General features: G+C 34.4%; 1 protein-coding gene across 3 annotated transcripts in view; it reads right to left on the bottom strand.

Moving 5' to 3' along the window:
• LOC106870605 (centrosomal protein of 104 kDa) overlaps positions 1–17,496 on the bottom strand; it is a 298,564-nt gene that overhangs the window by 124,632 nt on the left and 156,436 nt on the right. For all 3 annotated transcript variants that reach the window (XR_016244818.1, XM_052973736.2, XM_052973738.2), the window contains exons 16-17: positions 12,277–12,338; positions 7,296–7,368 (exon numbers count right to left, since the gene is read on the bottom strand). Coding sequence is in view for 2 of the 3 variants with exons in the window: in XM_052973736.2 (XP_052829696.1) it covers positions 7,296–7,368; positions 12,277–12,338 (135 nt within the window). In the remaining variant the exon portion in view is untranslated. The remainder of the gene's footprint in view (positions 1–7,295; positions 7,369–12,276; positions 12,339–17,496) is intronic.

Raw genomic sequence — 17,496 nt, 5'->3', positions numbered from 1 at the left:
TATGTATGTATGTATGTATCTATCTATCTATCTATCTATATCTATCTATCTGTCTATCTCTCTCTCTCTCTATATCTATCTATTTATCTGTCTTTGTATCTTTCTACCTACCCACCTGTCCATCAGTCCATCTGTAAATCTATCTGTCTGTATCTGTCTATCTACCTACCTACCTATCTGTTCATCTGTCTATCTATCTACCTGTCTGACTGTCTGTCTGTCCGTCCGTCTGTCTGTCCATCCAGCTATCCATCCATTCATCTATCTATCTATCTATCTATCTATCTATCTATCTATCTATCTACCTATCTATTTATCTATATATATCTATTTGTTTATCTATCTATCTATCTGTCTGTGTATCTTTCTACCTACCTACCATCCATCTGTATATCTATCAACCTCTCTGTATTTGTCTACCTACATACCTGTTTGTCCGTCCATCCCTCCATCCCTCCATCCATCTATCTGTCTATTCATCCATTTAACTATTTATTTCAAGATAAAGTTGTCATGTTAGTCACTGTTGTTGCTTTCTATCATGAATCAAGCTGGCTGTATGTGGTTATAACAAGAACAAAATTCATGACCATTTAACTATATATTTATCTAAGGGAAGGCTAAACATTATACATACACAAATTATCACATACACACTAGCAAAGAGACTTAGGATATTGAGATTGACTTTCATGGTGTCTGGATTCTACAGACATTAATGGCTTATTTAAGAGATAAGAAAGAATTGGTCTTGAATGAAAACCAAGATGTGAGTTTATCTGAATCTACACACATTTCTGACTTGCTTGTTGTAAAAACTGAAATAATGTCTCTTTAACCGTGCTTACTGAGCCATTTGTTATTTGGGGGTAAAACATAAAAAGCTATATGAGTTTGCTGCATCTTACTGAAGCTTTGTCTTTGATTTGTGTGGTGAGAGGTGAAGAAATTTTGAGCTCATGGTATTAAATAGAGAAGAGTATTGGAAATATGTGATTTTCATAACACAGCCAGGTAAGGACCAAAAATCACGTATGGCTTTCTATTGGGTCTCTGAAACCCTGTGCTTTCCTTGGCCTGCTTGGCAAGAGCTTTGACGTGTGTTTCCTTTAGTTGCCCTCAACACTCTGTGCATAGATGTTCACAGATACTGCTTATTAAGGTGTTGAGCTGGCAGAATCATTAGCATGCCGGGCGAAATGCTTAGCGGTATTTCATCTGCCGCTACGTTCTGAGTTCAAGTTCCACCGAGGTCGACTTTACCTTTCATCCTTTCGAGGTTGATAAATTAAGTACCAGTTACACACTGGGGTCGATGTAATCGACTTAATCCCTTTGTCTGTCCTTGTTTGTCCCCTCTATATTTGGCCCCTTGTGGGTAATAAAGAAATAAGATACTGCTTATCACAAGAGAAGAGTATGTGAATCTCAAGGACATTCACTTTTGTTCTAACTGTGGCATCATCTTCTGCAGACCATTTGGTTGATAAATGAGGTGTTTGCATTAAGAATGCATGCATGCACTAAATGTGAGTAGGCATGTATGTATGCAGTGCTGGATTGACCATTAAGCAAAATAAGCATGCGTTTAGGGCATTAAGAGAAAAGGGGCACCACAGAAATGGTAAATGGTTTACAGCACAAAAGAAATTACTTTAAACTTGCTAAAATAATATTTGTAATGCCTTATCTCTACTAAGTATAGAAGCAGAAGTTTTATGTAAAATTAATTTTAAAGATATCATCGAGGACTTTGCAAGTATAAAAAGAAAAATGGAGAAAACTTTTCAAATATAAATAAAATGGAAGTATACAAAAATAAACATTATTTGCCATCTAACAATGAATTTTGTTTCATTTTGAAAAATAAAAATTTATTTTATGGTTTATTATCGTTTACAATTTGAATCATTTTTGTTTACACTTTGAACCATTTATATATAGTTGAGGGCACCAAAACCTTTTAAGTGCTTAGGGCCTCTATGGGTCTTAATCCAGCCCTGTGTGTATGTATGAACATTGTGCAGCAAATAAGGAATAACTAGCAAAAAGAAAAACTAATTGCCTGCCTGCATGCCCACCTGCCTGTTTACCTACCCACCCACCTACTTACCTACCTACATACCTGCCAACTAGTCATCTTCAGTCACTCTTGACACTGGATCCATGTCCCTCACAGTGAAAACGGTGAACATAAGCATCAGACACCGCAACCCTCTCTTCAATAAAGTGAGTAACCATGTCGCTACCCTCCAGCAAAAAAACCTGTTCTATTCTGACCCCTTCTATCACACTTTAACCCTTTATCATCTAGCATAAGCCACCATTCTCTCTACTGTAACAGCATTTGATCAAAGGGAATCTTAGCCTTGCAAGCTGCAATGGCCACTTCACTAATGCTGGTGCTACAGAAAAAAGGCATCAAGTAGATGCTGTAAAGTGGTTAGTGTTAGGAAGGGCATCTGGCCATAGAAATCATGCCAAAGCAGACATGGGAGCACAATGCATTCTTTGACCCTATCAGATACTGTCGGACACTTCAAGTAATCCATGCCAGCACATGGAACATGGACATTAAGCGATGATGATGACGATGGTGGTGGTGGTGGTGATGATGATAATGATGATTATGATGATGACGATAGTGATGGTGGTGGTGGTGGTGGTGGTAGTAGTGATAATGATGATGGTGGTGGTGATGATGATTGTGATGGTGATGATGGCGATGAGGATGGTGATGATGATGATGATGATGACAGTGGTGATGTTATGATGGTGATGGTGGTGGTAACGGTGTTGGTAGTGGTGATGGTGTTGATGTTGTTGTTGGTGGTGTTGGTGGTAGTGGTGGTGGTGATTGTGATGGTGATGATGGCGATGAAAATAATGATAGTGGTGGTGATGACGATGACAACGATGATGATGACGATGGTGGTGGTGGTGGTGGTGGTGATGATGAAAATGATAATGATGATGACGATGATGGAGGTGGTGTTACGATGGTGGGTGACGACGACAGTGATAATGATAATGGTGATGATGACGACAATGGATGATGATGATAATGATGATGATGATGAACAATGATGGTGATGATGAATACCATATCCTGATATTGTGTGGAAAAGAAGGGACCCCTTCCAACAGGTCACAACAAGTATGAACATCAGTGTAACTTCTCAGGTTAAGCCTGCTCTATTTCAACAGGTGGGTTGTAAAGGTTGTCTCATCGATGTAATGATTAGTACAACAATACAGTTCATAGCAGACGCAGGTTTTCAATTCCCACATGTGATGTCACAACACGTTTACTGCTGCATCTACCGTTACATAAGATGTGAATGTGAGAGTGGTGTGTGCATGCGTGGGTGCGCATGCGAGTGGTGTGTGCATGCGTGGGTGCGCATGCATGTGTGTGAGAGAGTATTTCTGTGGAGGATTTTTTTGTTGTTGCTTTCTTTTGGTGGGGCAGTGGGGTGTGGGGTGTAGCGATCCATTGTCAAGAAAAGAGAGAATGAGGTAACTGCCCCCCCCCCTGCAGTGAACAAAATGACTTAATAATCTGTCTCTTTCTGTGCATGTGTGCATATGTGCATACATGCATGTGTGTGTGTATGAGCATACATGTGTGTGTGACAGCATTTCAGTGGGGAGTTTTTTGTTGATTTTATTTTTGTAGAGTGTGGGGGGGGGGGTGCATAGCAATCCCTTGTCAAGAAAAGAAAGCACAAGTTGACTCTAGCACAAGCAATTGATCAAAATATCTTAATATCTGTCTCTTTCTATGCTTTGCTCTTTCTTTCTCTCTGTATGTGTGTGTGTGTGTGTATGTGTATGTGTGTGTGTGTGCATATGTATGTGTGTGCGTATGTGTACATATGTGTGCGTGTATGTGTATGGTGTGTGGTGTGTGTGTGTGTGTGTGTGTGTGTGTGCGAGTGTCTGTTTGTGTATGAGTATGTGTGAATATGAATTTCTGTGTGTATGTGTGTGTGTGTGTGTATGTGTGTGGTGTGAATGTGCGTGTGTGTGTGTGACTGCGTGTGTGGTGTGAGTGTAGGTGTGTGACTGTGTGCAAATGTATGTGTGTGTATGTGTGTGAGTGTGTGTAAGTGTGTGTGTATGTGTGTGGTGTGTGTGTGTTTGCGTATGTGTGTGCATGTGTGTGTACATGAGAGTGTATGCACGTGTGCATACACATGTGTATATGTGTCCATACACGTGTATATATGTATGCATAAGCTTGCACCCTTTCATGTGCATGCGAGCGTGTGTGTATATGTGTTTGAGAGTATTTCAGTGTATTCTCCAAATTATGGAAGAGCTATAATAAATTTCCTAGGGTTGTAATATGTCCCCTAAAATAGTGAATTGAATAGCATTGGCTGTATGGCCAGAGAATTTGGTTAAAATATTCATGTACTGTAAACAGGGATACTAGAAGTTCAAATTCTAACGAAAGAGAAGATAAGCCAACTCTATCTGCATAGATCAAGGTAAGTTAATCTTTATTCTCTCTCTTTCTCTCTCTCTCTGCCTCTTTCTTCCTTTCTTTCTTCTCTCTCTCTCTCTCTCTCTCTCTCTCTCTCCTTCTATAAATGTGTATGTAAGTGTGTGTGCACGCGTTTGTGCATGCATGTATGTGTACATGTGTATACATGTGTGTATGTATAAGTGTAGTAAAGGCAGATGGCTTAGTGGTTAGGGTTATGCAGATTGTGGTCATAAGGTCATATGTTCAATTCCTAGTGGTGCATTGTCTCCTTCAGCAAGACACTTTATTTCCTGTTGCTTCAGTCCACTCAACCGGCAAAAATGAGCTGTACCAGTAATTCAAAAGGTGCTGACTTTGTCACATTCCAAGTGATGCTGAATCACTCTGAGAACTATGTTAAAGGTACACATGTCAGTGGAGTGCTGAACATTAATTTCAAGAGCAGGCTGTTCCGTTGATTGAATCAACTGAATCACTCGCTGTCATAACCAATGGAGAGTCAAGCCATTTGTGCGTGTATGTGTGTGTGTGCATTTAAGTTTTCAAGCAAGAGGACAAGAGTTCAATACAAACAAATGTAGTGTGTATTTATTCATTGGTGGGCAATGAGAATACTTTTGTCAGTTTTGCAAATGTTTTTGCTTATTTAACTAATGAGATGTTATGTGAATAGCAATATTCATGAAATAGGACAACAGAGAATAATATTCGTTCTTACTCTAGGCACAAGACCCAGAATTTTGAGGGAAGGATGAAAGGCAAAGCCGACCTTCGCAGAATTTGAACTCAGAACAAAAAGACAGACAGAAAAAGAGTCATATTAATATAGTATTCGAGCAGAATGCTATTCTGCAGCAAATTGGCATGTATGTGTGACCAATAATGTTTACATTACTGGAGCTGCTTTTAATAAAAAATTTTATTTAAATATATACGCAGCACGGAATTTTGTCAGTGAACAGGTCACGGTCTCAAAGCGACGAAAATATTTTGGCAAATAAAATCTAAATGTTCAAGTGAATCTAACGGTTTTTGTGTATTATTTTAAATGGCTTATAAACACCTTCCACACTGCAATTGTTTTCGTTTCAGCACACGATCTCAGATTAGGTCACTTGCTATGCAAGTACATCTCCATAATATATATATATATATATATATATATATATATATACATACACACACACACATACTTACATATACATATACAGGGTGCGTAAGATATTTGAGTTATTTGAGGACATATATTTGGGGGTCGTTGCTGCATTTTTTGCTAACTCTGTATAATCTTTGTTTCAGAAAATAATAATGGCAGACACCGAAGAAAAGAAGAGGCAAGCTGTTATTGTGTTATGAAGGCTGAGCAGAGTGATTTAGAAATATCTCGATTTTTAACAGTTGCCAGATCTTTCGTCTACAAAGTTTGTAAGAATTTAGAGACTGAAGATGGAAATGTATCATTAGTATCAAAGCGTAAAGGCATTCTAAATGCTCTGAAATCATCAGAACACTTGAATTTATCCAGCAAGTGCAAGAGACCATTGATTACAATCCCAAAACTCCATGAGATCAATTGCAAAAGATCTTCATATGTCAGAAGGAACAGTCTGAAATGTTGTCCACGAAGACATCAGATATAAGTCTTATACGAGGAAAGGTCAATTTATCAGAAAAAGCACAAGAAAATCACTACATCAGATCTAAAATGTTCTTAAACAAACTGAAAAATCCAGCAGAAAATTTGAATTGGGTTTTCTCAAATGAGAAAAACTTTGACCGAGATTAAAAGTTAACAAGAAATGACAGATGGTTATGTGAAGACTCTTCTGAAGTTCCAAGTGTTTTGCATATAAAATTTCTTGCAACTGTTATGGTTTTAGGGGTTATCAGCAATGAAGGACATGTGATGCCTCCTTACTTCTTTCCACAAGGTCTTAGAGCTGACTCTGCCGCCTACATTGATATCCTGGAAATAATTGTTAAGCCCTGGATAGACAGTGTATAGAATGAAAGGCCATATGTGTTTCAATAATACTCCACACTATCACACATGGCTCTAGTAACCCAGGAATGGATGGCTGAAAATTTTTATGACCACATAACCCCAAACATTTGACTTCTTAATTTCCCAGATCTCAATCCATTGGACAATTACATGTGGAGCATTGTTGAGAGAGAGGTCAGTGAACTCGCCCATAACACCAAAGACTCTATGAAAGCTGCCATAGTCAGAGTAATGTCCAAAATGAACCAGGACCACTCGATTGTACACGATTTACACGATTGTACACGAATGTACACGGTTTAGATCTCACATAGAAGCCTTCAAACAATATGTGTACATGTCTATGGATGCAGAGGAATGTGGAAATACTTGGTGTCCAGGTGTGTGGTTGGTCCACTGGGAGTGGGAGGGCTCCTCTTTTGTTGTCACAACATCTCTCTAAGAGAAGGAAGCTCTGAGAGAAAGTCTGCAACATTGACAATATTCAATGATGTAGACTAGTTCTTCTTTTCAAGTTTATGCTGTCCATGTTCAGAGAACGGGATTGGATCTGTGCAAATCCTTTCGTTTCTATAAAAATAACCATCATGTACAGGCATCACTTGAAAGAAAAGTATGACCTATCACAAAAATGGCTGGTTGTAGCCTTCACATGTGAGGGACTTTCAATCAGGTGATGGCTATACTCAAACATGAATTTGCTACCATCATGTATGTATGAATGTATATATATTTTTTAAAGAATGAATAGATATAGATTAAAAAGTTAAATATGTATACAACCAGTTTACTTACTGTGTAACCTGCTCTATGAAACAAACTTGGAAGAATCTTTTCGATAAAATTAACTGTGTCAGATCGAGGAATTCTGGAATAAGAATATGATTTGGTAATATTAAAAGGAATTGTATGTCTTTGAACATTTCAACAGACATACACATGACAAACATTTTGGGAATCATTCATTTTAAAAAAAGGCAAGCCTACAAATCAGTGATAAAAAATAAACAAATTTATGACCAGCTCAAATATGTATGACAGATATTTGAACCTGTAAAAGGCATTTCACTGTAGTTTGTGGTGTAAAAAAAATCTTGCTTAAGATCAAAAGCTGTTGAAACACCATAGTCAGATAAGAGCATTCTCTATTGGATTGATTGATACATTTCAAACTCTTTAGTTCTCTTCAGCACCAGACACCAAGAGAGACAACTCTAAACTGACAAGAAAGAGTAGCTTTTTTTATCTCAACTCAATTTATATAATAGTCTGCTTGTTCATTTACCCATCATCCATTAGTTAGTTAGAGAGGTGAAGGTGGAGTAAGAGTGAGAAACAGAGAGGAAGGAGTGAAGAAAGAAGAGAAGAAGAAGAGAAAGGTGATTAATATTAATACACTTTGGCCAAATGGTCATGTGGTTAGCTGAAGGTAGAGGTGAAGAACGAGAGAAAAAGAGGACAAGAGAAAGAGAGGGAGGGAGAAGTAATAACGATGTAGTGGGGTGTGGAAGGAATACTTATTACATGGTTAAAAGTTAGCTGAAGGGAAAGGTAGGGAGAGATGGTCGGGGAGGTAGTTATATTGAGAGAGATGCAGATAGTGGTGGTGGTGGTGTGTTGATAACGGAAAGTATTTTTTTTATTGGATTGATTTTCTTTTATTGCAACCATCACTTAAGGCATATGCATAAGTGCAATTATTTATTGCCTGCTTGCTTAAAAAAATTATATTTGTTTATAAGGGTTAATTTGTTTATAAGGGTTAATTTCACAACAAACAGGATTGCAAGCTGCCCGAGAAAGGATGCACAGACATAGAGCACAGATCAGAGAGGCACAACAAAAAGATATAATAAAATGAGGAAAAAGACAACACTGATGGAGACATAAGGAAATGATTGTAGATGAACGTGAAGAATATGTAAAGAAAGCTAAACAACGAACACTATAAAAATGCATATCATCCTTTCTTTCTTAAATAGGGCCTCTTAATGTTTCTCCATTCTGTGGAATTTCCAGAGATCCAACAAGTAAATATTATTTAGGTATAAGCACACACTGGTTGAGAATTTTCCTACATGATAAATTGCAGTGAAAAGCATTTACAGGTTCAAATATGTCATATATATACTCTTTTACTCTTTTACTTGTTTCAGTCATTTGACTGCGGCCATGCTGGAACACCACCTTTATATATATATGCATATATATATATATATATATATATATATATATATATATATATATATACGACAGGCTTCTTTCAGTTTCCGTCAACCAAATCCACTCACAAGGCTTTGGTCGGCCTGAAGCTATAGTAGAAGACACTTGCCCAAGGTGCCATGCAGTGGGACTGAACCCGGAACCATGTGGTTGGTAAACAAGCTACTTACCACACAGCCACTCTTGCGCCTATATATTTTTTTTTTCATTTTATCTAGTTTCAGCTCATGAGCTGTCGCCATATATATATATATATATATATATATATATATGAGAGATATTTATACATACATACACATACATGAACTTATACATGAGTATATATAAATGGAGTGAGAGAGAGAGAGAGTTATTGTTAGTCTGGTTGACTGACATACATACATACAACATACATATATACATAATATATATGTTCATGTAGGGTGCCTAAGAAGTTTATGTCTTAACTAGGTGGCTTCAGGGTTATTCCCTCTAGGCTGTACCTTCTGCTATAGCCCTGGGTTGATCAAAGCTTTATGAGAATTTAGTAGTTATAAACTGAAAGAAATTTTTGTGCATTTACATAGAATACCAAACTGTCTTACACAGGATATTGTTTTTAGGAATTCCCAATAAGTTATGAATACCCAAATTGTGAAGTCAATTAATAATAGTATAAGAGTAGCTGCTAGAATAAGAATAGCCTGGGCAAAGTTCAGAGAGTTCTTACCTCTGCTGGTGACAAGGGACCTCTCACTCAGAGTAAAAGGCAGACTGTATGATGCGTGTGTACGAACAGCCATGCTACATGGCAGTGAAACATGGGCTGTGACTGCCGAAGACATGCGTAGGCTCGCAAGGAATGAAGCCAGTATGCTCCAATGGATGTGTAATGTCAGTGTGCATACTAGACAGAGTATTAGTACCTTGAGAGAAAAGTTGAACTTATAAAGCATCAGTTGTGGTGTGCAAGAGAGACGACTGCGCTGGTATGGTCATGTAGCGAGAATGGATGAAGATAGCTGTGTGAAAAAGTGTCACACCCTAGCATTTAAGGGAACCTGTGGAAGAGGTAGACCCAGGAAAACCTGGGATGAGGTGGTGAAGCACAACCTCCGAACATTAGGCCTCACTGAAGCAATGACTTGTGACCAAGACCTTTGGAAATATGCTGTGCGTGAGCAGACCCGGCAAGACAAGTGAGACCAAAATCCAAGGCCTCTACCAGAGAGGTAGCCAGCCCACTTATGCGTACCTTTCCTTCATTGGACACTAAACTCCGCTTGCGAAGACCTGTTGAGGTAAGTGAAATTGAAATTGAACTAAATTTATAGACTGGCGCCCATGCCAACGTCTCTTCATTGAACACTAAACTCGACTTGCAAAGACCTATTGGGGCAAGCAAAAGCGAAATCGTGATGGCACATGTACCAGTAGTTCACTAAGAGCACTGTCCGAGCGTGATCGTTGCCAGAGCACCAGCTGTCTGGCTTCCATGCCAGTGGCACGTAAATAGCACCATTTGAGCGTGATCGTTACCAACGTCGCCTTCCTAGCACTTCTGCCAGTGGCATGTAAAAAGACATTTGAGCGAGGTCGTTGCCAGTACCACTGGACTGGCCCTCGTGCTGGTGGCACGTAAAAGCACCCACTACACTCTCAGAGTGGTTGGTGTTAGGAAGGGCATCCAGCTGTAGAAACTCTGCCAAATTAGATTGGAGCCTGGTGTAGCCATCTGGTTCACCAGTCCCCAGTCAAATCGTCCAGCCCATGCTAGCATGGAAAGCGGACGTTAAACAATGATTACGATGATGATGAATTAAGTAATAACATGAAATTAGTTACCCAATAGTAAGAATTTAAATAAAGTAGCCCTGAAAAGAGCTTTAAAGCATTCCCAGAGTATATAAAACAGGAGGAAATACTAATAAGGTATGTATACTAAAATCGTGAAACATGTTACGTAATAACAGGTTAATCAGGTATGAGATAATAACAATTCAAAGTAAATAACTCTGAAAAGGGCTTTTGTGCATTCCCAGAGAATATTACCCTCAGGGGTGCTAGTGTTGGTATATTCGTGAATAAGTCACTAACTAAAATAAGTGGATCTATTGTTTAGGAAAATACTATTTACTTGTTTAAGGGTTGCACTGGATAACATATGAAAATAACTCTAACAGTTCAAATACTGAGAAATAAGCATACTCAATTTCATTTTCACCAAATAATTTAAGAAAATGAACGGGTTATTATCGTATTTTTTCAAAAATCTGAGTATGCTATGTGGTTTCCAGACATGAGTTCTACTCGTGTGTCAAGTCTCCTCAAAATCAATAAAATGATGTAGGAGGAGTTAGCTAACAACTCCACAAACACACCCACATACAGAATTTCCCATATATGTACTATATATATATATATATATATATATATATATATATATATATATATATATATATACATACATATATATATATATATATATATATATATATATATATATATATATATATATATATATATGTAGAGAGAAAGAGAGAGAGAGAGAGAGAGAGAGAGAGAGAGAATATAATAACATTAATCAGAAGATATGACAATATCCTGAGCATGTTTGGGACCCACTAAGTTTGATAGCAATAACTGCTTGGTGGTACTATCCATAATTCCATTGGTGGTACTATCTAATAGCCACAAGCCAGCTCTGATTGAACCAATTGTCAGGTGGGTATGATCCATGAGAAACATACCTGTCACACTTAGCTAGTTGATTGAATTTTAAGTTGCTTTTACAAGTGTTTAGTTTTATGTTTTGAAATCTCAGCTTCAAATTCTTCTTGGTTTGGTGTTTGTCCTCTTCAGTTAAGAGCTATAGTGTAATAAAAATAATTGCTTCTACTGTTGGCACATGGCCTGAAATGATGGGAAAGTTTTCTAAAAGTGCTTGCTGCCTTAGCTATTCAAACATCAATTTCATTATCAAAAGCACTCTTAAAGTTTAGTGTACTTCCGAGATAGTTAAATGACCTGACCCATTTGAGTGGCTTATTGTCAATCATCACATCTGAATTTTGAGTATGTTCAGTCCAAGGCTTTGGTTGGAATGATGATGATGATGATGATGATGATAAGAAGGAGGAGGAAGAGGAGGAGGATATAGTAATAATGAACTAAGGGAAAGCAAATTCTGATCTATCAAAAAACGAATGTGAATATAATAATAATAATAATAATAATAATAATAATAATAATAATAATAATAATAATAATATAAATAATAAAACAGTTTTAAGTTTTGGCAAAAGGCCAGCAATTTTCGGGGGAATATTACATCAACCCTAGTATCCAACTGGTACTTATTTTATTGACCCTGAAAGGATGAAATTTGACTTTGGCAAATAAGTACCAGAAATAAGCAGAAGTTGATACAATCGTTTGTGATTTTTTCATTATACAAACGCTGGCATTTGGTTCAGCAAAAAGAATAAACAAAGATTAAGAAACAAATAAATAAACTGAAAGTTACAAGAATCCAACTGACAGAAGCCAGTGGAAGAATAAAGGATTAACATACTTATTTTCTTGTATAAACTTGGTTAATACGAGTCTTAGAAGCTTCTGAGTAGCTTTGAAAACCTAAAGAAAAAAATATACAATAATAATAATAACAACAATAATAATAATAATAATAATAATAATAATAATAATAATAATAATAATAATAATAATAATAATATTATTATAACATTATAAATATATAAAATAACAGTTCTCACTTGTTACTGTCACACTGACTTTATTATGGTTTACAAAAAGAGAAAAATATAAGAAAAACGTAATTATCATTTAATCCCGGGGGGTTTTTTTTTACCCATTGCTAAAAGGAAATAAATGTAAAAAAAATCCAATTATAACTTTCTTTTCTTCATTCTGAAATAAAAAAAAATGTGGGTGGATGATAAAAAGAAAAAAAAGAGATAAAGTAAATCTGGAATTGTCGTTCTTTACAAACTTAAGAGCAAATAAGTGTCAGTTACTCGAACGAGACAAATAGGGAATAATTTTGTTCAGCTAACTGATCCGATTGTAAACAAATAAAGCCATATTAAACATAATCCCAAGTCCTTGAGATCTTGTTTGAATAATCAGAAATTTTGGTAATTAGTTAATAGGTGCTTGCATAACCAAAACTTGTCTGTATATACACATGTATATATAAATAAGTACATATGTGTGTGCGTATGTATGTAGGTAGAGACGAGTACCAACATCCCAATGAGGCAGGGTTGATAATTGCAGGGAATTCTCAGCATGAAACCAATGGTAGCCTTGTTCATCCAATATATGTCTCGTTTTGAATATCATTCCATTTGTATATTGTATATTACATATTTAGTTCATATTTCTTCACTTTCAGTCGTGTTTGGTCTCTTGTTCATTGGCTCACTATTTCCCAGTGGTTTCTCATCACCAACAACCACCAAAGGGGAACAATATTAGCGTTAAAGGTGTGAAATTGCAGAGATCCTTTGGCTGATAACTGATGAGGATTTGGCAACCTTCTGTGTCTGTTTTCCATTTGTTTGTGCTTATATATATTGTCTTTTGACTTATTATTTAACAGAAAGCTACACATTGCCTTTCATTTGTTTACACTAAGTGAATTTATAAATATATATTATTCTTTTGTGAAATGGTGAAACTCGAAACACACATAAAGCTATAAATAACAATGTGTAAATGACTCCTTAAAGACCTTTTTTATACACACACACACACACACACACATATATATATATATATATATATATATATAATTTAAAATAATGAGGGTAGAAATTGATATCAATCAATTAACACACTCTTTGTGGTAAGGCGATTTGACATCTATCTCTAGTGTATAGGAATCCACTTTAGTGGTCATTCCTTTTATTAATTGTATATATATATACATATATATATCATATTATATTAAGAGGTAGGATGTAATATCCAAGCAGATACCAAATTTCTCTATGTAAAATGCCAAGGCTGGTTCCTTCAGACCATGCATTTTATGGTAAATTTTCTTTAACTCCCATCTGATGTTACAGTCTTTCCTGGTTACTCAGAGTGTAAAGTACAATATTGATAATAAGAAGAATGAAGAATTTGAACATTCAAACTTAATGTTTATTTACAGTTAGTTTATTCATAATAATTTTCTGACACGTGTTTTGATCACATTAATTCCATATTGTTGCATATTTATATGCAGCAATTTATGCATTATAAGTATGATCTCTTCAGGGTGTATAGATATGACATTGTTCGAAAAGAATTTTCAAACTAATAATGCAAGAAAATTCCTCTTCGAACAATGTCATATTTATACACCCTGAAGACATCCTACTAGTAATGCATAAATTGCTGCATATAGATATGCAACAACTACTGCAATTGAAACACATGTTGGACAATTATTATGAATAAGCCAACTATAAATAAACAATGTTTGTATGTTCAAATTCTTCATTCCCCTTATTATCAATATTATATATATATATATATATATATATATATATATATATATATATATATATATATTTAAATATAATAGTGTATGAAATATACATGGAGAGTAAATCAACATGTGGATTTCTTACATGCTAAAAATGGCAGTCAAAGCCCAGAACCACAAAAAAATCATTCTTACATTAAAACCTATTGTTTCTACACAAGCAAGACATTTCAGTGTGCATGTGTTTACTTTGTGTTTTCAGTACGTATTGTAGTGTCATATTTATACATTTTACAGCGACCTTACTGACGATTTACGGGTGACTAATTAATCAATTAATTAACTTATTAGTTGATTTATTTGTTCATTAATGGTGAAACTCATGGGTATAAGGTTAACTGAAATTTTTATTCACTCATGTACAAGCAACGTGCTTTAATGTAAGAATGTTCTTTTGTGGTTTGGGGCTTTGACTGCCATTTCTAGCATGTAAGAACTTCATATGGTGATTTTCTCTCTGTGTATGTTTCATATACTATTAGATTTTAAAATATTTATGTCTTCTGACTTTTATTATGCATGCTAATCACTGGTATAAATTATTTGATAATTTTTACCCTTAGCAATCTCAAGTATAATCAGCCGAAATTGCGAAGATAATCTGGTACTTGACTGAGGAAAGAAAACTTCGAATGACCCATCCTTGTTTTCATTGTATCGTCTATTTGGATGTTTTATTGTCCCATTTTTGTATCACATAACTGACCGGATGTTTTGCGTTCTTGTTACATTTTGTATTTTTTTATATATACATATACATACACACACACAAACACACACACACAAACACACACACACACACACATATGTACATATACACACTCACACACATACACACTCATCTAAATACACTCATACACACATACACACTCATCTAAATACACTCATAGACACATATCAATCAATTAAACTCCAGCATAAATGGATTTTCACAATTAATTTTCAAAATTTGTTTTTGTATTTACACAAGTACTTTCATGGACTTTGTAACGACCATCACTGAGCATTTTTATATAGCAACAGCTGCCTCTAGCTAAGTATATAGATAGCAACTAACTCTAGATGAATATTTAAATGAATTTTAGCTTAAAATACCTGGCAACAGAGATAACAACCAAATACTATCATTAAATAGCTAAAGAAAAATAACATTTACAGCATTACAGTAATATCTCGCCTTATTGCAGTTCACCTGTCGTGGTTCACCTGTCGTGGTTCACCTAACACGGCTCATTATTTAAGCTTACGACGATTCTTCTCGGGTGTTGTTTTGCATTTATGATAAAGTAAATATGTACAAATTATAATATAATATTATTAATATCAGGAAATCAATATTAGAAAATTTATCAGAAAGATATATACATGTGTAAAATAATTGTATTAAAAATATAAATATATATAAAAATATATGTAAATATGTATAAGTATAAATATATAATAATAATAATAATAATAATAATAATAATAATAATAATAATAATAATAATAATAATAATAATAAATATGACAGTTTAAAAGTTTTGAACTAAGTTTTAAAGCATCTTACAATCGTTTCGCAGAAGTGCTGTCCTAATAATGGAATCCTATATTGATAAGCATTTAGAGACAACTCTTCTGCTCTTTAGAGATATAAAATGTGAAATTTGTATAATTTATCAAATGGTAGTTTTTTTTTAAATATGAAGTAATATGATAAAATGGTGTTTGTTTGAAATTTAAATTAAAGATTAGAAATTACTGCTTTTGATTTTGGTAAGTACATTTTAGTATGAGAGTCTTTAATCCATATATACTCCCTTGGTTGGTCTTCTGTAGTAATCCATAATAATTATGTATAAAATCCATTATATTGTCCTGTATTCCAAATATATTTGGAATACAGGACAATATGATGGAATATATTTGGATATATTTGGAATACAGGACAAAATAATGGATTTTATACATAATTATTATGGATTACTACAGAAGAATTACCAAAGAGGCATATTTGAATTTCAAGATTCTCATACTAAAGTCTACTTACCAAAATCAGAAGCAGTAAATTTTAATTTATATTTCAAACAAACAACATTTTCCCATATTACTTCATAAACTTTTTTTAAAACTACCATTCATTAAATTATACAAATTTCACATTTTATATCTCTAAAGAGCAGAAGATTTATCTATAAATGCTTATCAATATAGGATTCCATTATTCTATATTATCTAAGTCTATGAACTATATTTGGAATACAGGATAATATAATGGATTTTTACACATAACTATTATGGATTATTACAGAAGGCCAACCAAGGAAGAATATATGGATTAATGTCTCATACTAAAGTGTACTTACCAAAATCAAAAGCAGTAATTTTAAATCTTTAATTTATATTTCAAACAAACACCATTTTATCATATTACTTCATATTTTTAAAAAACTACCATTCAATAAATTATACACAATTCAAAATTTATATCTCTGAAGAGCAGAACAGTTTTCTATAATGCTAATCAATATAGGATTCCATTATTTGGACAGCGAAACGATCGAAAGATGCTTGAAAATTTAATTCAAAAATTTTAAACTGTCATATTTATTATTATATATTTATACTTATACATATTTACATATATTTATACATATTTATATTTTTAATACAACAGTTATTCTACACACATACATCTTTCTGAAGAATTTTCTAATATTGATTTCCTGATATTAATAATAATATATATATATATATATTATATATAATCGCTCGTATTAAATACATGAATACTTTAATAGTATTAATACTTTGATACAATAGAGCACTCAATATAAATTCTGTATATAATATTCTCATTGAATATATTTAACTAGAGATTTATATAAAGTAAATATCTACAAATTATAATTAATAAAACATACAGTACTGTTTCTACTTCGCAGATTTTCACCAAAGGCAGGGGGTTTTGGAATATAACACTCATGATAGTTGAAGAATTACTGTACTCCTTTCTTTCTAGTGAATGTAATTTCCAAATTAAATTCAAATTCAATGCAGCATTCTTATCCATTCGAAACTGGTTTCAACTTCTCAATAAAACTCTTTTATTTTACTCTTCAAATAACTTCATTTGAGTTATAAAGCTTATAAAGTGGAAATCCTAAGAAATTTTTATTGCAGTATGTTTTTAAATGGGTACCTAGAGGAACATGTCAGACCTGAAGTACCATAATCTGCTGCTGGTGTATTTCT

Source organism: Octopus bimaculoides, chromosome Z (assembly GCF_046866305.1).
Source record: "Octopus bimaculoides isolate indiv1 chromosome Z, ASM4686630v1, whole genome shotgun sequence".
NCBI classification, from domain to species: Eukaryota; Metazoa; Mollusca; class Cephalopoda; order Octopoda; family Octopodidae; genus Octopus; species Octopus bimaculoides.
Note: the sequence above shows the minus strand (reverse complement) of the source record. Positions and strands in the feature narration are given on the sequence as shown.